The sequence below is a fragment of the Theropithecus gelada genome, chromosome 12, assembly GCF_003255815.1.
Source record: "Theropithecus gelada isolate Dixy chromosome 12, Tgel_1.0, whole genome shotgun sequence".
NCBI lineage: Eukaryota > Metazoa > Chordata > Mammalia > Primates > Cercopithecidae > Theropithecus > Theropithecus gelada.
This window is the reverse complement of record NC_037680.1, coordinates 77,964,957-77,989,227: the sequence shown is the minus strand read 5'-3', so window position 1 is coordinate 77,989,227 and position 24,271 is coordinate 77,964,957. Positions and strand designations below refer to the sequence as shown.

General features: G+C 37.8%; 1 protein-coding gene across 1 annotated transcript in view; it reads left to right on the top strand.

The window, feature by feature from the left end:
• The window catches only part of TRAK2 (trafficking kinesin protein 2), a 76,850-nt gene extending 56,672 nt beyond the window's left edge, over window positions 1-20,178 (top strand). Inside the window, exons 8-16 of the mRNA XM_025404432.1 lie at window positions 415-545; window positions 1,298-1,372; window positions 3,067-3,204; window positions 6,539-6,618; window positions 7,882-8,085; window positions 9,381-9,679; window positions 10,908-11,174; window positions 13,184-13,289; window positions 16,159-20,178. Of these exons, the coding sequence (XP_025260217.1) occupies window positions 415-545; window positions 1,298-1,372; window positions 3,067-3,204; window positions 6,539-6,618; window positions 7,882-8,085; window positions 9,381-9,679; window positions 10,908-11,174; window positions 13,184-13,289; window positions 16,159-16,834 (1,976 nt within the window). The 3' untranslated portion in view covers window positions 16,835-20,178. The remainder of the gene's footprint in view (window positions 1-414; window positions 546-1,297; window positions 1,373-3,066; window positions 3,205-6,538; window positions 6,619-7,881; window positions 8,086-9,380; window positions 9,680-10,907; window positions 11,175-13,183; window positions 13,290-16,158) is intronic.
• The last annotated feature ends 4,093 nt before the right edge of the window (window positions 20,179-24,271 follow it).

The following is a 24,271-nucleotide window of genomic DNA, read 5'->3' as shown; positions in this document are numbered from 1 at the left end:
TTGCTTGTGGGATTTTATGTCCCTAAAGAGTTCTCAAAGAAATGAATGAGATTATCTCTTTGCACTTGCTCTCCTTTCAGCCCTCTTTCCTCCATAAAGAAAAAGATTGAGCAAATATCGTTTTCATAAGGAAAAGGATTGAAGCAAAACCTTTAGCCTGCTTGCCTTTATAAGTCATCTCTCTTTTTAGCTTCATTGATTCCTATTCGATTCCCAGCATTAGCCTATTTCAGAAGAACCTTTATTTTTCTCTATTGGTTTCTCTGGATTTTTTTTTTTTTTTAATGTTAAAGAAAAATCTATTCACAACAGTTCAGTGCTTGTTATAAAACAAGATTTAGCTCACAAGTCATAGTTTGCCAACTCCTTCTCTGCATTTATATTAATTAAAAAAATATATTTTTTGCTTCCAAGGTGAAACAAATGCTCAGATGTCCAGAATGACTGAAGAATTGTCAGGGAAGAGTGATGAGCTGATTCGATACCAAGAAGAGATTTCCTCTCTTTTGTCGCAGATTGTAGACCTTCAGCATAAACTTAAAGAAGTAGGTTTATTCATTCATTCAACAGATATTTGTTAAGCACTGACATAGTATCTTACACCATACTAAGTGCTAGATATAGTAAGCAAAATAAACATGGTCCCTGCCCTTTTAAAATGCCCTGATTGCTGTTTTAATCATCTTTACGTCATACAATATATCATGAATAAGTACTTTCAAGTCACTATTTCTCTTTGTAAAATGGGGTTAGCGCTTCCTCAGAAAGTGGTATAAATTATTGACTCATGCCCATTGTCCTCTGAACACCTTCATAGGCTTTGTATTTGAATGCCCATCTTATTTAGCTTTTGAAAAGTTAGCTTTTTATAGGCTCTAAGATGATACCCCAGAGAGAAATTCTTCACATGTCTTTATAAGAAAGAAAATAGCTATATTTGGCCAGGTGCGGTGGCTCACGCCTATAATCCCAGCACTTTGGGAGGCCGAGGCAGGCGGATCACAAGGTCAGGAGATCGAGACCATCCTGGTGAACACGGTGAAACCCCGTCTCTACTAAAAATACAAAGAAATTAGCCAGGCATGGTGACGGGCGCCTGTAGTCCCAGCTTCTTGGGAGGCTGAGGCAAGACAATGGCGTGAACCTGGGAGGCAGCGGAGCTTGCAGTGAGCCGAGATCACACCACTGCACTCCAGCCTGGGTGACAGAGCGAGACTCTGTCTCAAAAAAAAAGAAAAAGAAAGTAACTATATTTTACTTGGAAAGGCTTCACATGTCTTTTTTAATGTGTTGTTAGCATGTGATTGAGAAGGAAGAACTAAAACTTCACCTGCAAGCTTCCAAAGATGCCCAACGACAGCTGACAATGGAGGTAATGAAATCTTTATCTTGTATAATTCAGGAGGGGAAAGAATGACTAGTTTCTTTCATCTTCATGAATAAGAATTATTAAAGGGGAATTACCAAATTTAAAAAGCAACAGCAAAAGGTTAAGATGAAATTATGAGATCTAAGACAAAACATTTTGGCTGGGTGTGGTGGCTCACGCCTGTAATCTCAGCACTTTGGGAGGCCGAGGTGGGTGGATCACTTGAGGTCAGGAGTTCAAGACCAGCCTGGCCAACATGGTGAAACCCTGTTGCTACTAAAAATACAAAAATCAGCTGTGGCAGGCCTCTGTAATCCCAGCTACCCAGGAGGCTGAGGCAGGAGAGTCCTGGAACCTAGGAGGTAGAGATTGCAGTGGAACAAAGCAAGACTTCGTCTAAATAAATAAATAAAGCATTTTAAAAGTCCTGTCTCTAAAACTAGTAACATGGCAACATTCTTCTTGATTAATAGGGAAAACTTCAACTTTATAAGATTCTTTAGGAGTATATCACTCTTTTACCTGTCGACCTAAACTAGCTCAACAGTTTTTAAAATAAGATAATTTCTAGTAGTAAATCTTTTTGCAAGTATGTCAGGAGAAGTAGCAAAAAAATCTCTTACTTTCTATCTACATAAAATTGTATTTATTAAATATAACTTAGTGATTCTTTAGCATGCATTAGTATCACCTGGGCCCAGGCACAGTAGCTCATGCCTGTAATCCCAGCACTTTGGGAGGCCAAGGTGGGAGGATGGCTTGAGCCCAGGAATTTGAGACCAGCCTGTCCAACATAAGGAAACCTTGTCTCTACAAAAAAATTAAAAAATTAGCTAGGTGTAGTGGTGCATGCCTGTGGTCCCCGCTGTTTGAGAGACTGAGGTAGAAGGATCACTTAAGCCCAGAAGATTGAGGCTGCAGTGAGCCATAATCACACCACTGCACTCAACCCTGGGCAGCAGAGTGATACCTTGTAGGAGGGAAGGGGAGAGAATCACCTGGGAGAGCAAGTTTTAAATGGCGATTTCCAGGCACCATCCCAAGAGCTTCTACTTCAAGTGGTCTGGTGTGAGAGCCTAGAATCTGCATTTTTTAGTAAGCATCTTCAACCCTGGTGATTCTGATGAGCTGGGGCATATACTGCACTTGAAGAAATTTTACAGTTAAAATATACTCTGAAAATTATGTGCTCTTTTATCAGATATATATGTCTAGTTGTAAAGAAGATTCTGAAACCAGGGTCGAAAACTACTTGTTTAGGAGTATTGAGGACCCTGACATTGTATATAATATTTTGTAGACTCTTGATCTTGTCACTTACAGACTTCAGAGTGATTTTTTTAAAAAGATTAGTATTCTACTAAACCTAACTTGACTATAGCTGTTATACTTCCTCTGTTAAGGGTATGAAGCATTCAATATTAAATTAACAGTTCTGGTAGTCTAGCTACGTTTCAGACTTTCAGGAAGTCACATTCATGTGTAATTTTGGCCAAGACACCCCTCCCTAATTCTGGTAGCTCAAAATATATATACTCTTCTTGCTTAGTTTGTTTTAGTCTTTGTATTGAAGTTATATTCATAAAGTTAGCTAGCCCTCTGGATAAAATTAATCCTTATCCCAAAAGGTTTTGGGGGTTTTTTCCCTATTGTTGTTTTGGGAAGGCAATAAAGTACACTACCATCCTTTCTTTTAGCTGCACGAGTTACAAGACAGGAATATGGAGTGTCTAGGAATGTTACATGAATCTCAAGAAGAAATAAAGGAACTTCGTAGTAGATCTGGCCCTGCTGCTCATCTCTACTTCTCCCAATCGTATGGAGCTTTTACTGGGGTAAGCGACTAAGAAAGATGCTACGTATTTAATGAAATTTGTTTAAGATTAGTTTGTCCTAAAAGTGATATGGTTTATGATGACATAAAGCATCTTGAGAAGAGATTATGTGGTTTGTCCTTGTTTCTGGACTCCAATTATTGATTTAGGTCCTAATTTGTATATTGACATCTTCCTTAATACTCTTATTTATTCTAACCGGTGACTTTACAGATATATTGTATCAATAATACGTAAGATGAGCCCTAACGAAATTCAGTTTACGGCTGTGTACCATAGAACTAGTTAAACTTGGATCATCCTACCCTATGCCCACGACCTGCCGCTTACTTAAATGGTGCTTTGAATATCTAAAACCTCTTTCAATAAATCTTGAGTCTCCTGATTTTTTTTTTTTTTTTTTGAGTTGGAGTCTCACTCTGTCACCCAGGCTGGAGTGCAGTGGCGTGATCCCGGCTCACTGCAAGCTCCGCCTCCCAGGTTCACGCCATTCTCCTGCCTCAGCCTCCCGAGTAGCTGGGACTACAGGCACCCGCCACCTCGCCCAGCTAATTTTTGTATTTTTAGTAGAGATGGGGTTTCACTGTGTTAGCCAGGATGGTCTCGATCTCCTGACGTCGTGATCCGCCTGCCTTGGCCTCCTAAAGTGCTGGGATTACAGGCATGAGCCACCATGCCTGGCCGTCTCCTGATATTTTTAACTTGTTAGAATGTAGGCTTTATGAGAACAAGATTCATTTTTGTTTAATTCATTTATAAGCGGTATTTTTTGGATTAAGAATATTAATAAAAACTTCTGAGTTTATGTTAGAATTTGTAATGTTAGTTCAAAAGAGTTATTTTAACAATCTGATTCTTCTGTGCAATCCTGTGAACTTTTTCAAAAGACTGAAACTATAAATTTTAGTAGATTTTCTTAAAAATAGGGAGGCATAATTTTGTTTTTTACGTTTGAAATAATTTTAAAGTTAGAATAAAGTTCCAAGAATAGTATAAAGAACTTTTGTATATCCCTCACATCGATTCTTCAGCTTTTAACATGTTATTGCTTTTTCCATATCATTCAATCTCTCTCTCTCTTTCTTTTCCCACTGGGCTATTTTAACAGTAAGTTGCTGATATACCCTATTACCCCATAGTACTTAAGTGTGTATTTACTAAAAACAAGGACATTTGTACACTCTTAAGGACACTGTCCTACATAAACACACTACAACCATCAGCTTCAGGAAGTTGGTGTTTATCCAGTAGTATCATCTAATCCACAGAGCCCATTCGAATTTTTCCAGTTGTCTCACTATTGTCCTTTAAAGGATACTTTGAATTTTGTTGTTTCCATCTGGGACAGTTCTTCTGTCTTTATTTCTCTTTCATGGCCTTTGTAGGATGTCCTCAGTTTAGGATTGTCTGATGCATCCTCATGATTAGATTCCGGTAATGCATTCTTGGCAGAAATAATGCCATATTCTCAGAGCATGGTTTCAAGAGGTGCATAATGGCTGTTTAGCCCATTACAGGTGGTATTAATTAACTTTGGTCTCTTGGCTAAGGTAATCTGCTGGGTTTTTCCACTGTAAAGTTAATGGTAATTAACAGTTAATTAAATTAACACTACTAATTCACCGTGTAGTGATGAAAATTGGCAGATACTACCCCAACCAAGTGATCAAAGTAAACATTTTATGAGAGATAATTTGAGACTAAGTATCCTATTCCTCATCAAGCTATTACCCACTAGTTTTAGCACCCATTGATGGTTCTTATCTGGCAGAGTTATTGCAGTGATGACTGCCAAACGGTGATTTTCAAATTTCATCATTTTTCAACATTTATTAATTGACATTTTTCTTTTGTAAGTTAGCGCATTTCTGTTCCATTTATTTGTTCATTTGTTCACTTAGGTATGTCATGGACTTAAGGATTTCTATTTTATTCAATAGATTACAAGCTATGATTATTATTATCTATTTTGATATTCAGATTGTCCTAGATATGGTCAGTAGGGTCTCCTTTAAGCTCATCTTGTACTTTTGTCCCAGCCCTGGAATCAGCCATTTCTCCAAAGAGCTCTGGTTGCTTTTATTGAAGAATGGTATTTTGAATCCAAGATCTGGGTGCTAGGTGTGCCCATTGATTGCCACTAGAGTATTTTGGCTTCTAGGTCCTCTCAACAGATAGAACTAGGAAATATATGTATTTCATACCTATGCCTATACTATATATATATATATGTTTTCGTCCATATGTGTATATATAAAATCATGAGTTCACACCATTGCCTCCAATTCCAGTCATCCTCAGCTTAGCCCCACTGAGCCATGTCACTCATATTAGTTGAATCCTCATCCCTGACCAGGGGAAGAGGAAGCTTGCTTATTTTTTTAAATGATTTTTGAATATTATAAAAGCTATACATATTTATTACAGAAAAGTTGGAAATTACAGAAAAGCAAAAAGGAATTGTTAAATCCCATTAAATCCCACCCTCCACAGAATCACTGTCAACACTGGATTTAGTCCTCATCCCTGACCGGGGGAAGAGGAAGCTTGCTTGCTTTTTTAAGTTATTTTTTAATATTATAAAAGCTATACATGTTTAATATTATAAAAGCTATACATGTTTTTGTTGGTTTTATTGTTTTTGTTTTTGTTTTTGTTTTTTTGAGACGGAGTCTCGCTCTGTCGCCCAGACTGGAGTGCAGTGGTGCCATCTCGGCTAACTGTAAGCTCTGCCTTCCGGTTCACGCCATTCTCCTGCCTCAGCCTCCTTAGTAGCTGGGACTACAAGCGCCCACTACCACACCTGGCTAATTTTTTTTTTTTTTTTTCTGTATTTTTAGTAGAGATGGGGTTTCACCGTGTTAGCCAGGATGGTCTTGATCTCCTGACCTCGTGATCCGCCCGCCTCAGCCTCCCAAAGTGCTGGGATTACAGGCATGAGCCACGGTGCCCAGCCAGCTATACATGTTTATTATAGAAAAGCTAGAAATTACAGAAAAGCAAAAAGAAATTGTTAAATACCATTAAATCCCACCCTCTACAGAATCACTGTCAACACTGGGTTTACAGCCTTTCAGACTTTTTGTTTTTTTTGTGCCTGCACATATATTTTCTATTTATCATATTAGCTTTTCCACTACTTTCCTATTTGAAAAAATTATGAAAAGGTAGTTGAGTCTTATTTAAAAGTTATATTTCCAGAATGTCTTTTTTCCCCTGAATGTTAGCCTTGACTATTTCCTTGTATTTTATTATAACACCAAAGTATAGGGTTGTAGAGACGGTTCATTTAAGGGCAACAATCACTTTAGAAATCTCAAACTCTTTTTCTTAGGAATCCTTGGCAGCTGAAATTGAGGGGACTATGCGTAAAAAGCTGAGTTTGGATGAGGAATCTTCTCTCTTTAAACAAAAGTAAGTACAGATCACATGTGTTGTTACTCAATTATTGGAATAGAAATTAAAAAGAAGCCACAATCCAAAGTGGTATTATGAGATTCAGTAGTAATTTGCTTACTGTTCAGTGTTTTCCTCACAGTGTCCTCATTTGTGAGAGAGTTCTCTTGTTTGAAAGCTTCTTTTCTTCTTTTTTTTTTTTTAATTATACTTTAAGTTCTAGGGTACATGTGCACAACGTGCAGGTTTGTTACATATGTATATATGTGCCATGTTGGTGTGCTGCACCCATTAACTCGTCATTTACATTAGGTATATCTCCTAATGCTATCCCTTGCCCTTCCCCCACCCCACAGGCCCTGGTGTGTGATGTTCCCCTTCCTGTGTCCATGTGTTCTCATTGTTCAGTTCCCAGCTATGAGTAAGAACATGCAGGGTTTGGTTTTTGTGTCCTTGCGATAGTTTGCTGAGAATGATGGTTTCCAGCTTCATCCATGTCCCTACAAAGGACATGAGCTCATCCTTGTTTGTGGCTGCATAGTATTCCATGGTGTGTATGTGCCACATTTTCTTAATCCAGTCTGTCACTGATGGACATTCGGGTTGGTTCCAAGTCTTTGCTATTGTGACTAGTGCCACAGTAAACATACGTGTGCATGTGCATGTGTCTTTTTAGCAGCATGATTTATAATCCTTTGGGTATATACCTGGTAATGGGATGGCTGGGTCAATTGGTATTTCTGGTTCTAGATCCTTGAGGAGTCGCCACACTGTCTTCCCCAATGTTTGAACTAGTTTACAGTCCCACCAACAGTGTAAAAGTGTTCCTATTTCTCCACATCCTCTCCAGCACCTGTTGTTTCCTGACTTTTTAATGATCACCGTTCTAACTGTTGTGTGATGGTATCTCATTGTGGTTTTGATTTGCATTTCTCTGCACAGCAGAGAAGCTACCATCAGAGTGAACAGACCACCTACAGAATGGGAGAAAATTTTTGCAATCTACTCATCTGACAAAGGGCTAATATCCAGAATCTACAAAGAGCTCAAACAAATTTACAAGAAAAAAACAACTCCATCAAAAAGTGGGCGAAGGTTATCAACAGACACTTCTCAAAAGAAAACATTTATGCAGCTGAAAGCTTATTTTCTGATGATTTCTCCTAAACTATAGAAACTTCTCAGGGTGGCTTTATTTCTGATGGACTGCACATCCATGCCTCTTCTCTAGATGCTTTAGTGGCTAGCAGTGATAATAATGAACACTTCCTTTTTTGACAGAGCCCAACAGAAGCGGGTGTTTGATACCGTCAGGATTGCCAATGACACACGGGGCCGCTCTATCTTGTTCCCAGCTCTGTTACCCATTCCAGGCTCCAACCGTTCAAGTGTCATCATGACAGCAAAACCTTTTGAGTCTGGTCTTCAGCAAACAGAGGACAAATCACTCCTGAACCAGGGGAGCAGCTCAGAGGAAGTTGCAGGGTAGGAATCCGATGATAACAGTGATTCTGCATTTCTTTTCACGTTGCCTCACCAGATTCACATACGCACATTCCAGCATTACTCTACTGTCCCAAGAAGGTTCTGGAACTGTCAGTTTTCCTTCACTTATGATGCCTTGTATTATTATTTGTGGGACAGATCATGCCAAAGTCAAATTTTTTTTATCTATTTGGTCACTAGCATGAATACATCGGATGACACCTTCTCATAATCCATGCTCATAATCTCAACCATTTTGGTGATTTTCAGGATAAATGTAAGTTTGAATACATCTTGAGGACCATCAAGGTGCTGTCGATTTTCTGTTTATTTAAACTTAGATTTTTTTTTTTTCATTCTTTTTATTAATACATTGAATTCTATATAGCTAGATGGTAAACAGCTTTACTGAAAAGTGAGCTGAAAGCTTTGAAAGATAGATGTTTGGCACCAAAGGGAAATGTTTCCTAACATGGGAATTCATCACACTAGGTTTCAGTTGCATTGCCTGGTCTGTTCTGGGCAGTGTTCTGCACCCACAGTAGCTTTGTGTCCTACTGCCTCACTGTTACACAATTATCTTAGGAGAAGATCTTAAACACATTTATGTGGATTTATACCCAAGTAGCCCAGAGTACCCACAACTCAGCTTGCCAGTCTTCCATTTGATATCAATTATAAGATAGCTTCCAGTTTCAAAAGTGTTGAAGTGAAAAAATGGGCATCAGTGAACTATAAAAATGCAGTATTATGTACAAATTTTGTTGTTTTCTTTTAAATGTTCTGCAGTGTTGATGGGTGATTCTGTGGCCCAAAGAAAATTTTTTTCATATTTTAATATTTTTAAAATGGTTATCTTTTGTAACTAATAGTATGCCTTAGCTTAATGGGTAGCATTTTTTTCCTTCTTTATGATACATAAAATAATAGTACCTCTTGCAATCCATGATACAGATTCAGCAAAATATAATATTTACTTTTGTGACCACCTAATAAGAATTTATAGATGGTTGAATGTGTAGTTTCATAAATTAAATGAAATAGAAAATTCAGAAAGCACAGAATATCAATAAAGTATTATCTTGCCTTTCAAGTCATTTGAAATGATCTGTAAAAATGATGTATAGTGTTGTTGGTAATTTTGGTTTGTTGTTATTACTTCTATATTCCAGGTATCTAGGAAAATACCATGTTTTTAAGATCAGTCTCTTGAATGCTCTCCATTATAGAAGGGAGAGGTCTGGGTCGTGCTGATGATCCTCAAGATCTAATCAGTGAACGCAATTTTCCTATAGGAGCTCCCAGAAGATGGGCCAACCAGGACCCTCTGGAGACAGTGATTTGGCTACAGCACTGCATCGCCTTAACTTGCGTCGACAGAACTATTTAAGTGAGAAGCAGTTCTTCGCTGAAGAATGGCAGCGGAAGATCCAGGTTCTGGCTGACCAGAAGGAAGGGGTTAGTGGCTGTGTCACCCCGACAGAGAGCCTTGTCTCTCTCTGCACCAACCAGTCAGAGATCACAGACCTCAGCAGTGCCAGTTGCCTTCGAGGTTTTATGCCAGAAAAATTACAAATTGTCAAGCCCCTTGAAGGTAATAAATCAGTAGCGCCCTTACTAAGCCACGTGACTTACTGGAAGTTCCTTTCCCTGGAATTGAGATTTGTGTCTTAATTTTAGGAGCATTATGTGCAGATGATCTTTTTTTATCCCTTAACCTTGCTGTTTGGGTGGCAAGACTTTGTAGTACTTTGTGGAAAATTAATGAATGAAGAGAGTTGCAGTCTCTGAATCATCAGCCAGCAGTTCTCTTCTACTGATGTTTTTTAATATAAACCTGAGCAGGGAGGAGGAGTAATCTTTTTCTGTCCTTTGCTAAGGAATATCATCGACAGCAGTTTCCATGGTTAGATGAATAAGATATGATAAATGATAATGATCTAGAGATAATAATTCATCTCCACCTTCCTTTTCAAAAGAGTTTTTTACCCAAAAGTATAATTGACTTAGTGGTGTGTGTGCCTGTATTTTTCCTTTTTTCGGTTCAGTTTCTAGTCTCTCCTAAGAAAAAACTTGAATTCAAAATAAATTCCTTTGTTTTCTGGAATAATGACAATCATTGAATGATTCTCTTATATTATCCTAAAAAGAGTTCTGCATTAAATAAAATTTTGAGTATGTAACCTATAAAGACCCCTCAAACTCAAAGATTTTATAACTTAGTTGTATTCATTAATGATCAGTGCAGATATTTGCTGGAGTTGCCATTTTTAGGATGAAATTACTACAGTGACATAATTAGACATCGCATCTGGTGTGGTTGCTTGAGGTGATCATTCACCACGGTTCTATAGTCTGGAACTAGTAGAACATATCCTCTTTTTCATTATCTTCTTCATTTTCCTGTTCTCCCTGGGAGCCTGGCTTTTGACTTTCAACTTCATAGGCATAGTTCCAGGCCAGAGAAGTATTTGACTTTTTTGTCACCTGGGAAAATACAGCTCACCTCTTAGGCACCTGTCTTCCATCACTGCCTTGGCAGCTAAGCTCCTTTCCTATTCAGGGTGTCTCCTTGGGGTTTTTTTCACCCCTTTAGATGTCCTTCTCAAAGTTAACTGTTAAAACAGATTATTACTCATACCTTTGACATCTTGTCATCTTCCACTGAAAACTAATTTGCAGCTTTGACCAAATTATTAACACTAAATAAATAGTTTTATTGCTGTCATTATTGTTACTACACATATAATTTTAGTTTCTGTTTTAAGATTTGTGGGAAATGTAAACATGCGTTTTCCCCCTCCTTTGTTTTGCGTATTCAGGATCACAAACTCTGTATCACTGGCAGCAGCTTGCTCAGCCAAACTTGGGAACCATCCTTGATCCACGACCAGGTGTCATTACTAAAGGCTTTACCCAGTTGCCCAGGGATACCATTTATCACATCTCAGATTTAGAAGAGGATGAAGAGGAGGGTATTACTTTTCAGGTTCAGCAACCTCTTCAAGTGGAAGAGAAACTGTCAACATCCAAGCCAGTAACGGGGATCTTCCTACCACCCATTACTTCAGCAGGTGGACCAGTTACAGGTGAGAAGAGTGTCTGGTCAAATGTGGTATAGTAACCAGAAGTACTTTGCATTCTGACTTATTAGATAGTCAGCTGGCTAATTCTGCTCACTGGAGGGTGCTCAATCTTGGATATCAGATAATGAAAATCTATAGCATTAGTGGCATTCCTAATCCCCTCCACTTTATCTTAGCCAGCCTGCATGAGTAGATTAGGTAGAGAGCTGGATGAATTCAGGTCAGTGGTTCACAAACCTTTTGGGCTCAGGAACTCTTTACACTCTTAAAAATCACTGAGAATTCCAGAGAGCCTATCTGTGTAGGTTATATCTATTGACATTTAATATATCATAAATCAAAACTGAGAAACTATAAAAATGTGTATTAACTCATTTAAAATAATTGTACACAAATATGTTTTATGAAAAATAGCTATTTTTTTCATAGTGAGAAAAACAGTTGTGCAAGTCTCTCATTTTTGACTTAATACAAAATAGCTTTATTCTCATTATCAGCGTCTACCTTCAGTCTGTTGCAATATGTTGTTTCAGTTGAACAATATGAAGGAAATGCAGCCAGGCACAAACATGCAGTTGGAAAAGGAAAGAGTATTTTAATAGTCTTTTCAGGTATTTGTAGCTATTTTTTGACATTACACTAAAACTAGGTAAGTAGTAGTTTCTTGAACATTTGTAGCAATGTGAGATCTGAAACCCTAACAATTAACTTTTCATTACTTTGTTAACGTTAAAATGCATTGGTCAGGCTGGTAGCTCACACCTGTAATCCCAGCACTTTGGGAGACCGAGGTGGGCAGTCACCTGAGATCAGGAGTTTGAAACCAGCCTGGCCAACATGGTGAAACCCTGTCTCTACTAACAAAAAATTAAAATTAAAATTAAATAAAATGCAATGGTCATATCCTACATTTTGAATATATCTTTCACCCATGCTTGATTTTTAACATCATGCATTGATCATTTAGAAAATGTTGATTGGTTCATGGAGTTATGCAGATTTTCCAAATGTTGGCACATTTTATTACATAAAAATATTAAAATCATATTAATATCACCACCTATCTCATCAGAAAAGTCTTTAAGGATGTTCATGCTTTCAGTGGTAGATACAAGTTTTCTAAAACTAACTTTTTCTTGAAAGCTTACGTTTTGTTAGCTGTTTTTCCTGAAGGGACAGGCTCACTTCATTCATTTTTAACATGTCTCTCTTAACACCCAAATCTGGATAACTATAATTTGTCTGTTAGTTCTATAAAGTAAAAATGGTATTCCATGACAAAATTTCAAATCAGTTGCACAAGTGTTTTCCTCTGGATAACCACTGTATCTCAGTGTGCAGCAAGAATGCTTAATACATCTTTCCCATTTCATCGCACAGAACAGGAAAGCGACTCAAGGGCCAAGATTCAAAATTTAATGGATAATTTTTACTGCTACTTCAAGGACATTCTTAAGTGAATATGGCTTTTTAAGAAATACCAAGTGCATAACAATTAAGAAGACTAGGACAACTTGGTGATATTGCCTTGATTTGTGCTGAGGAGCTAGGAGTTTTGCCTTCCATTGCTTTTGCACCAGCAGTGCAAATGTAAACCCAGTCACAAAGAAAAGGCCTCTGTCTTAACATTACTGTGAAAGTAGCTTTGACCTGTAGACTCCCACAGAGTCTTCAGACCACACTTTGAGAACCACCAGAGTAGTTAAATTTGACTGAATCACTTGGATAACTAGATCTTGATTTTTTTAATGTATTTTTTCAGTTTTCTTTTCTCATTTCTAAGCTTTGTTTATGCCTTTTGCTTTACAGTTTTAAAGTACTGGATTCACCTATATACTAACCAGTTAATACTAGTACAATCTTTATGTATATTTATTTCATTTCCAGATTTGGGGATTTTTAGTATAAAAGGTACTTGATAAATGCTATATTATTAATAAATAATGATGAGCTTTTTACATTATTAATCTAGTCTTTCCATCTTGTATTTGCTCCCTAAAAATCTATTTCAGTTGCAACCGCCAATCCAGGAAAGTGCCTGTCATGCACAAACTCAACATTCACTTTCACCACCTGTAGAATATTACATCCCTCTGACATCACTCAGGTTACCCCCAGGTAAGAGTGCCTGGGAAATCTGGGGCCTCACTTCTTTCCTCAGCTATATTTTCATGAATTTCTTTTAAAAATTACCTTCATTTTAATTTCTAGAATGTTAATTAATGTTCTGTGATAATGTGTCTTTAGAATATTTTCACATTGCATTTTCTAATTTGATTATTATAAAAGTGGGCAGGGCAACTGAGTATGTATTATGTAAAGTAAACTGAGGCATGGAAGGTTGAGGTGACTGGTTCTAGGGCAGGCAACTAATAAATAACCCAGCTGGGGCTATATACCCAGAGTTAGCCAAACTGCAAGATTTACAGGGCCCGTCCTCTGCACAAGCTTACCTTCACTTCTGACAACACCTGCAAGTGCAGAGGGTTCCCAAAACCACTTTCAGGTTCAGTAATTTGCTAGAAGATCTCATAGAACTCACAGCAAGTTGTTATACTTGTGGCTACTGTATTACAAGGGAAGAATACAGGTTAAAATTGTCCAAAGGAAGAAAGGCATAGGGCAGAGTCTTAGAGGATTCTACATGTGTCCTTAGGATTCATTACTCTCCTAGTATTGATATGTGATGGTACACACAGAATATTACCAACCAGGTAAGTTCACCCAAGTATTAGTGTTTACAGTCTGTCTGTATTGAGGCTTTGTTGTGTAGGTATGATTGACTGAACTCAGTTCAACAGAGTTGAACTCAGCCTTCTGGCCAACTGATACTGCATGACTCAAAGGCCCTACCCTAAATCACATGGTTGGTCTTTTTGGCATGGCCATTCCTCACCCTAAGACTGTTGGGTGTGGCCTGGCCCACCCTAAGATTTAGTGTGATCAGCCTCCACTCTAGCCAAAGACACTCCTATGGTGACATAGATTGCCTCCAAGGAGCGGAGGGCAAAGGCCAGACCTCTCTGGGCAAGGCCAAATTATTTACTACGTAGGCTAAAACTTGAATATTCCAATATGTAGTCCCTTATTAAACCATATTGATGCCATTTCCATCCTAACAATTCCCAAAAGGGTCTAAGGTGGCTTTTAAAGATATGTAGAACGTGTAACAGTGCACAGTTACTGATGTGTTTGTTGCCTGTCCCTTTATATTTACCAAGGATAACTACCATAATTACTTTAAATGCATTAAAGAATAATGTTAACTAGAAGTAGAAAAAAAAGATGTTGCAAAGGGGAATCAAGAGTAAGGATATAAAATGGGTAAAAGAATAAATCTAGTGTGCAAATTGTACCATAAAGTCTTATGTTAGCCATGTTAGCTTGCTAAGGTTAGCCACGTATTTGAGTCTTAACTTTCTAGCTGCAAGTGTGGAGGGAAATAAGATTATGATTCACCATGTCTATAAAATAGAAACAAATTATTTAGGGAAGCATTTGGATGATATCCACTAAAGATCCCAATAAAGTCTGTAACAAAAAAAAATCTGCATTTTTTCCTACATTGTTCTTATAGTCATCAAGATAACAAGTTTTACAAAATTGGTTCTTGAGGAGACTCTTAATACAGGTTGATGCCATTATATGAAGTGTACAATTTGGGTAAGGACAGACAGTTCTAGAGTCTAGTAGAAATAGGGAGATTAGAGACTGGGAATACAATATATAGACTATTCCGGATCAGAGGCTTTTAGTTGGACTGGTTTGACTACGGAGTCAAACTTATTTGAATTTTGCTGCTTCTATACAAGTTGGTGCTTTAGAAAGTTTGTTAATTGTAAGCTTGTGTTTTGTTCATAATCTTTAAAATTTTTGATATCCTGATGTTTAATGTATTGAGTATTTTGTGTTGAAGTGAAAGTTGATCTATTAAACACTGGTAACATTTGTTTTGCGGGGAAATTGGCTAAAGAAGTACCATCTCCATTCCATTACCGTTTCCTTAAGTACATGATTGGTTAGTTTTTCTTTTTGACTAAGCATAAAATAAGAATTTTCTCATTTGATTATTATAAAAGTGGGCAGGGCAACTGAGTATGTATTGTGTAAAGTAAACTGAGGCATGGAAGGTTGAGGTCACTGGTCCTAGGGCAGACAACTAATAAATAACGCAGCTGGGGCTATATACCCGGAGTTAGCCAAACTGCAAGATTTACAGGGCCAGTCCTCTGCACAAGCTTACCTTCACTTCTATATGTTCAGTAGTATTACTGAATACTGAAGTAATGCTGAAGAAGTATTACTGAATAGATGTTGAAGGTATTAGTTATTTTTAATTTCCTAAAAACACATGTTTCAAGTCAAGGTTGAGAAAAATTCATTCTATGGATATTTTTATACTATCATTGCTTGAAATTAACATTTCTTGAGAAAATAAAATTTAACAATTAGAAGTTTATTATTTCGCAATAAAATAAAATTAAAAGATTAAAAAGAAGGAAACTTCTCCCAGAAGAGCATTTCATGTTTAATTTTTTTAAAAGTTGGTAAACTGTTATGGATTATTGTCTCAATGTATCTCACTTTATGGAATGGATATATAAATAAACATTCTAAAGATTACTTTCCTTAATCTTCAAATTTCTTTGCTTTCTGTCATAAAATTTAATTGTATTTCTACAGATGTACATTTTAGAGTTAAAATTTAAGAGTAAAGTTATCTAAGAGTACAGCAATACCTTTCATATCCTACTGAAAATATCTTTTAATAAGTTAATTACTAAGTTACAAATTACAAATAATTAATCATTGACGTATCATGTCAAATTTTCATTTCCCAGATCTGTTCCACAGCATACAGTTACAGATGTGTTTGTTGCCTGTTACTTTATATTTACCAAGGATAACTACTATAATTACTTTAAATGCCAGCTTGGGGCTTGCTTTTTATTCTTAAACACTGTCTCCCACTTACTGTTTTTTTAAGCTCTGGGTTCCCTTCATTATCCTGTGGAAGTAGTGGTAGCAGTTCATCCAACACGGCTGTGAATTCTCCTGCCTTGTCCTATAGACTCAGCATTGGTGAGTCCATCACCAACCGACGAGATTCCACTACAACCTTCAGTAGCACCATGAGCTTGGCCAAACTTCTACAAGAACGAGGCATCTCTGCCAAAGTGTACCACAGCCCAATTTCAGAGAACCCCCTCCAGCCTCTCCCTAAATCCCTGGCTATCCCTTCCACACCACCAAATTCACCATCTCACTCACCTTGCCCTTCTCCTTTGCCCTTTGAGCCTCGAGTGCATCTCTCTGAAAATTTTTTGGCCTCTCGACCAGCTGAGACATTTCTCCAGGAGATGTATGGCTTGAGACCCTCCCGGAACCCTCCTGATGTTGGCCAGTTGAAGATGAATTTAGTGGACAGGCTGAAGAGACTGGGGATAGCCAGAGTGGTCAAGAACCCTGGTGCCCAAGAGAATGGAAGATGCCAGGAGGCAGAAATTGGTCTTCAAAAACCAGATTCTGCGGTTTATTTAAATTCAGGTAGCAGTTTATTAGGTGGACTAAGGAGGAATCAGAGTCTCCCAGTCATAATGGGTAGCTTTGCTGCCCCAGTTTGCACATCCTCACCCAAAATGGGTGTCCTGAAGGAGGACTGAGGTTCAGCAGTTAACTGACCTCTTATACAAATTAGCACATGAGGGATAGATACGCACTGAAACATGTAGTCTGGTCTGACTTGAGAGAAAAGGAATGTTGCACAAGGGTTGTGAATGTGAAAGGGGGAATGGAGGAATGGAAATAAAATTGGGATGAGCCCTAATGGAGGAAGTCGGGCAAATTGAAAGTATAAATGAATGGGCCATGAGTGTTCAGAGGCAGGAAAGAAAGGTTTAATATACTCCTTCAGTTGAGTTTTCTTGTCTTGAAAATAAAAAGTGAATAAAAATAAATTTAGTAATACTAAAACATACAGAGATACTGAACTTCCTGGCACATTTACTTCTGGTAAGCATAAAGCAGAGAGAACCCAGGTTAGAAGGATGGGAAGAGAAAAGGAGTAGCTTTATTGCTTACAGAAAGCCATTCTGAAGGGTTGGTGGGGTAAGCTCAGTCTATTACTGAGACAATAGTGAGATGGCTTATATGTTTCCCCTGTTAATATCTGGTTAAATTATACATCCATCAAATGATATGCTCGCAGCATTAGCAAAATTAGGAGTTTCATCTTTTTCATTGAATCATAGGTGGAGACTCCTATTTTCCTTTCTGTTTTCAGGCCTTTGAGCCCCTGGGAGCCCAAATACCACTCAATTATTTTATATTTATGATTAATAAAAGTTCATTTTTTAAATTTGTATTTTTATACAACCTCCAAAAAAAAAAAAAAAAAAAAACTGGGTAGAGCATGGGAGGGATTTACTTTTAAGAAGCAAAATGTGAGTAAATTGGAACCAAGAAAACTTGTTTTTAGAATATTTCTTCTGAATAAGTGCAGTAGCCAAGGAATACAAACGTAATTGCATGTTTTTAAAAATTCCTTGGAGGCTGGAAGGGGTTAAGCCAGAAGTGCAATCAATAGGAATTAGGGAATGTTTTATATTTATATATGTAAAATTTTTTGTGAGAAAAGTTGGTTGCAACTAAACCAACTTTTTCCAAAGTGCGCTATGCATATTTTTAATGAAAGATGACATGTATTTGCACAAAAATTCTCAGGCACATTAAATTATTATAAACTGAAGTAAAACCCAGGTGCTTGCTTTGAGATTGTGGGTTTTTTTTCCTAATGTCAAATAAAATAAAACACATCTGCCTTCTTGATATTTATAGAATTAGAGAATAAACTTTTTAATGGGGGAGTCAAAGCTTTTTCTTTTTCTCTAAGGTTCTTTTTTTTTTTTTTTAATTCAAACTGTATGAAATGGCAAAGTGAGGCTCTGGGGTTAGGTTTCAGCATTCAGCAGTTGACACAGGCTAAGAAATGGAAAGAAGTAGATCTGTTTTTTCTCAATGTTGCTGAGCAAAGTCTGCTTCTCATCAGATGACGTGGCTTTGTCTAGACAACACGCAGCTCAGAAAGAAATGTCTTTATACAAAAGACATGATAGAGAAAAGATGAGACAGTGGACTAATTATTTTGTTTATGAAAATGGCAAGTAAATTACTTAATCTTTTTGGTGCTTAATTTGCCAATGTATTGTTCCTTTGTCCTGACTTAAAGGCTATTTTCTGAAGAACTCTTGACTCTTGCTCCTGTGGTTCCCGTAGGCACACCTATTCCCAGGCCAAGGAGAGTCCTTCCTCTCCCCTTTTGAGGCATCCCCGCCACCCCCCCACTTAGAGCTATGTGCTCAAAAAAGCCAACATGAATGCAGTGGTAAAAATGTGTTCGTTTCTTGTTACTTTTTAGAATCTCTTAATAAAATTTTTCTAAATAAATTCTGCAAAAACAAAGGATGAAGATGGTCTCTCCCTTTCGTTCCCCTTCACTCAGTTGTGCTGAGGTCAATAGAGCGTACACATTCAGAAAGGATTCCAGCAGGTTTACATGTGAATATAAGTGTCCCTGAATGGGGCAGGCATTAAATAGAAGAATCCCTGCTGTTTAAATTTCCCACATATTCCAATTCACTTTTTAAAAATACCATTTGAATTTGTGTTTCATAGAGTGACTCTGGGGTGCTTACTTTAGCCAATTCTTAAAATTTTTTATTTGTTCCCTAAGAAAGTAATTAGTGTTTCTGTTGTCTGAACAGTTACAGTTTCCAAGAAACATCAGGAAGTAGGAAACTGTAGGGCCAGAGAGTAGTACAAAGTTAAATTGTCCGATTTATGTGTATTACATAAAGCTATAAATTGAACTAGATTTTGCCGTGCTCTGTACTGAGTATAATTTGTATACTTTTTTATAATTAATGACTAAATGATCATTTTGAAGGCAGGGTGGTGGGGGTGTGTTAGCAGCCAAATAAGGACATCTGATTAAAAAGAACCAGACTTAGATTTGTTTAAAGTACACTGATGTTGATGTTCCACCGGAAACACCTTAATTGTATACTGATGTGTAATGTCTCTAGAAATGAATCCTGTCTTAAAACTGGGTTTTGCTGTTTTTTGAAGTTTCTACCTAAAATCATTTTTGGTATATACTGATAATCTCTATAATACTAGCATTTTCTGCAAAATATAGTAAGAAGAATTGGAGCCTAATAGCTGGTTCCTCCTAATTTATCTGTTATGTTTTGGTACTATTCACATTTTAGTTTTTTCTTTGATAAAAATTGTATGTATACTTTCATGCCAGTATAGGAAACCTCAATCTTCTTTTTTTTTTTTTCCTTTAAGAAGGTTTTCAGTGATTATACCTCAGGTATTTCTGAGTGTCCTATTATCTAGTAGGAAAAGTATCTTCCTGAGCTCAGAATTTAAAGTTCTCCTAAATTATGAAGATCCCAAATCTTATGTAAATAACCTTAGGCATGGGTCCTTAGGGAGAAGTTAATGACCATTGTTAAAGTACTTTTTTAGAAAATTTTGTGGTGTATGTTCTTGATTTGACATAAATGGATAGACTTTGGCAAGAGAGGAAATAAGTTATAAGGCAGCTTACAAGAGCCTATTCTCGATAAAAGGTATAATTTTACACAGTACTCAAAGCTTGTTATCTTTTCTGACCATTTTAGTACAGAATTAGTACTTGGTGGTTACTAACATCGACTTGCGACATCTCGAACTGGGGCTGTTAGTGTTGAGTGGGCCACTTCTCTGATGTCAGATGCATGCAGACCTGTACTCCACATGCAGCCCAACAGCAGCGCAGTGTGATAACCGAGTGGTGGCATGGCAGAGCACATCCCCCGCAGAGTGGGCAACTAGGGCAGCCAGGGGAATACTATTGTTCGATACCTGGGATTTGACTTTGTCAGACAGCTCTTTGTGCACCTATCTTTGTTTTGTCAAATGTAAATCAGTTAATAAACATGAGTAGCTTAAATTTTCATTTGTCTCCCTGTGTTTTTGTCCCAGCTGTTTGCACAGGTAATCCTGTACTAAATCTTTCTTTTGTGTTATGTTTTTGGTTAGAAAACAACCTCTACTTGTCAAACCAACACATACACAAGAAACCACTAATAGTAATAATAAACAGATCTTAATGTATTTTCCTAGATTTTTTAAAAATAGAATAGACAGTATCTATGTATACCATAATACTTCCTTAGCAAAAGTAACAGCAACATAAAAATAAAATCTAAAGTCATTGATATGCAGATACCAAGTTTGAGAAGATTCAGGAAGTGTGAAGCAGTTCTTTTCCTGTAGCTTACAGTTTTCTGTTGACGCTCTTAGCTATTTAAAAATTGTTCCCAAGAAACTAAATTTGACACTAACAGAAAAGGTCTTTTGATACTCAATCTCCTTCACAATTTAATTTCTGTTTTGTTTTTTTTTTTTAATAATTTCCATTTTTGTTTTAGATTCCAGGGTACATGTGCAGGTTTGTTACCTGGATATATTTCATGAAGCTGAGGCTTAGAGTATGATTGATCCTGTTACCCAGATACAGAGTATAGCATCCAATACGTAGTTTTTCAACCCTTTCCCTGCTCCTTCCCTGCTGTAAGAGTCCCCAGTTTCTATTGTTGCCATCTTTGTGTCCTTGAGTAGCCAGTGTTTACCTCCCACTTGTAAGTGAGAACACGCAGTATTTGGTTTTCTGTTTCTGTGTTAATTTGCTTGGGATAATGGCCTCTACTTACATGCATGTTGCCATGAAGACATGACTTCAGGGATTTTTATGGCTGCATACTCTTACATGCTGTATATACACCACATTTTCCTTATCCAGTCCACCGTTGATGAACACTTAGGTTGATTCCATGTCTTTGCTATTGTGAATTATGCTGCGATGAACATGAACGCATGTATCTTTTTGTAGAATGATTTATTTTCTTTTGGATATATACCCAATAGTGGAATTACTGGGTTGAATGGTAGTTCTGTTTTAATTTCTTCAAGAAATCTCCAAACTGCCTTCCAAAGTGGCTGAGCTCATTTACATTCCCACCAACAGTGTATGAGCATTCCCTTTTCTCCACAGCCTCACTAGTATCTGCTTTTTGTTTGTTTTGAGACAGAGTCTCGCTCTGCCACCCAGGCTTGAGTGCAGTTGTGCCATCATGGCTCACTGCAATCTCAACCTCCTGGGGTCAATTGATCCTCCCACCTCAACTTCCCAAGTAGCTGGAACTACCGGCATGTGCCACAACGTCCAGTTAATTTTTGTATTTTTTGCAGAGATAGGGACTCACCACGCTGCCCAGGCTAGTCTCAAATTCATGAACTCAAGCGATTCTCCCACATTGGCCTCTGAAAGTGCTGGGATTACAGACATGAGCCACTGCACCTGGCACATATTTTATTATTATTATACCTCTTTTTTTCAGGTCTAGCTAATGCTTATTCTGTCTCTAATTCCTAAGAAGAATAGTTAACAGATGGATAAGAAGTTATGATTAATGCATATTTTTAACCAGTAATAACAGATCTCTTCATCATCATTTTTACATCTTATTTTTTATTATTTTTTTTTATTATTATACTTTAAGGTCTAGAGTACATGTGCACAAAGTGCAGGTTTGTTACATATGTATACATGTGCCATGTTGGTGTGCTGCACCCATTAACTCGTCATTTACATTAGGTATTTCTCCTAATGCTATCTCTCTCCCTCCCCCCACCCCACAACAGGCCCCAGTGTGTGATGCTCCCCTTCCTGTGTCCAAGTGTTCTCATTGTTCAGTTCCCACCTATGAGTGAGAACATGCAGTATTTGGTTTTCTGTTCTTGTGATAGTTTGCTGAGAATGATGGTTCCCAGCTGCATCCATGTCCCTACAAAAGATAAGAGCTCATCCTTTTTTATGGCCGCATAGTATTCCATGGTGTATATGTGCCACATTTTCTTAATCCAGTCTGTCATTGATGGACATTTAGGTTGGTTCCAAGTCTTTGCTATCGTGAATAGTGCCGCAGTACACATACGTGTGCATGTGTCTTTATAGCAGCATCATTTATAATCCTTTGGGTATATACCCAGTAATGGGATGGCTGGGTCAAATGGTATCTCTACTTCTAGATCCTCGAGGAATCACCACACTGTTTTCCACAATGGTTGAACTAGTTTACAGTCCCACCAACAGTGTAAAAGTTTTCCTATTTCTCCACATCCTCTCCACCTGTTGCTTCCTGACTTTTTAATGATCGCCATTCTGACTAGTGTGAGATGGTATCTCATTGTGGTTTTGATTTGCATTTCTCTGATGGCCAGTGATGACGAGCATTTTTTCATGTGTCTGTTGGCTGCATAAATGTCTTTTGAGAAGTGTCTTTTCATATCCTTCACCCACTTTTTGATTGAGTTGTTTGTTTTTTCCTTGTACATTTGTTTGAGTTCTTTGTAGATTCTGGATATTAGCCCTTTGTCAGATGAGTAGATTGCAAAATTTTTCTCCCATTCTGTAGGTTGCCTCTTCACTCTGATGGTAGTTTCTTTTGCTGTGCAGAGGCTCTTTAGTTTAATTAGATCCCAATTGTCAATTTCGGCTTTTGTTGCCATTGCTTTTGGTGTTTTAGACATGAAGTCCTTGCCCATGCCTATGTCCTGAGTGGTATTACCTAGGTTTTCTTCTAGGGTTTTTATGGATTTAGGTCTAACATTTAAGTCTCTAATCCATCTTGAATTAATTTTTGTATAAGGTGTAAGGAAGGGATCCAATTTTAGCTTTCTACATAATGGCTAGCCAGTTTTCCCAGCACTATTTATTAACTAGGGAATCCTTTCCCCATTTCTTGTTTTTGTCAGGTTTGTCAAAGATCAGATGGTTGTAGATGTGTGGTATTATTTCTGAGGGCTCGGTTCAGTTCCATTAGTCTATATCTCTGTTTTGGTACCAGTACCATGCTGTTTTGGTTACTGTAGCCTTGTAGTAGAGTTTGAAGTCAGGTAGCATGATGCCTCCAGCTTTATTCTTTTGGCTTAGGATTGTCTTGGCAATGCGGGCCCTTTTTTGGTTCCATATGAACTTTAAAGTAGTTTTTTCCAATTCTGTGAAGAAAGTCATTGGTAGCTTAATGGGGATGGAATTGAATATATAAATTACCTTGCGCAATATGGCCATTTTCACTATATTGATTTTTCCTATCCATGAGCATGGAATATTCTTCCATTTGTTTATGTCCTCTTTTATTTCATTGAGCAGTGGTTTGTAGTTCTCCTTGAAGAGGTCTTCACATCCCTTGTAAGTTGGATTCCTAGGTATTTTATTCTCTTTGAAGCAATTGTGAATGGGAGTTCACTCATGATTTGGCTCTCTGTCTGTTATTGGTGTATAGGAATGCTTGTGATTTTTGCACATTGATTTTGTATGCTGAGACTTTGCTGAAGTTGCTTATCAGCTTAAGGAGATTTGGGGCTGAGACAATGGGGTTTTCTAAATAGACAATCATGTCATCTGCAAACAGGGACAGTTTGACTTTCTCTTTTCCTAATTGAATACCCTTTATTTCTTTCTCCTGCCTGATTGCCCTGGCCAGAATTTCCAACACTATGTTGAATAGGAATGGTGAGAGAGGGCATCCCTGTCTTGTGCCAGTTTTCAAAGGGAATGCTTCGAGTTTTTGCCCATTCAGTATGATATTGGCTACGGGTTTGTCATAAATAACTCATTATTTCGGCTCAAGTGTCCCAGATCGATCTCAGACTGCTGAGCGGGCAACAAGAATTTCAAGCCTATGGATCTTAGCTTGCAGGGCTCTTTGGGGGTGGGACCCGCCAAGCCAGACCACTTGGCTCCCTGGCTTCAGCCCGCTTTCCGGAGGAATGAGCTGTTCTCTCTCACTGGTGTTCCAGGCACCACTGGAGTATGGGGAAAAAAAAAAAAAAAAAAAACTGCAGCTAGCTCAGTGTCTGCCCAAACGGCCACCCAGATTTGTGCTGGAAACCCAAGGCCCTGGTGGCATAGGCACCAGAGGGAATCTCCTGGTCTGTGGGTTGTGAAGAGCGTGGGAAAAGCACGGTATCTGGGCTGCAGTGCA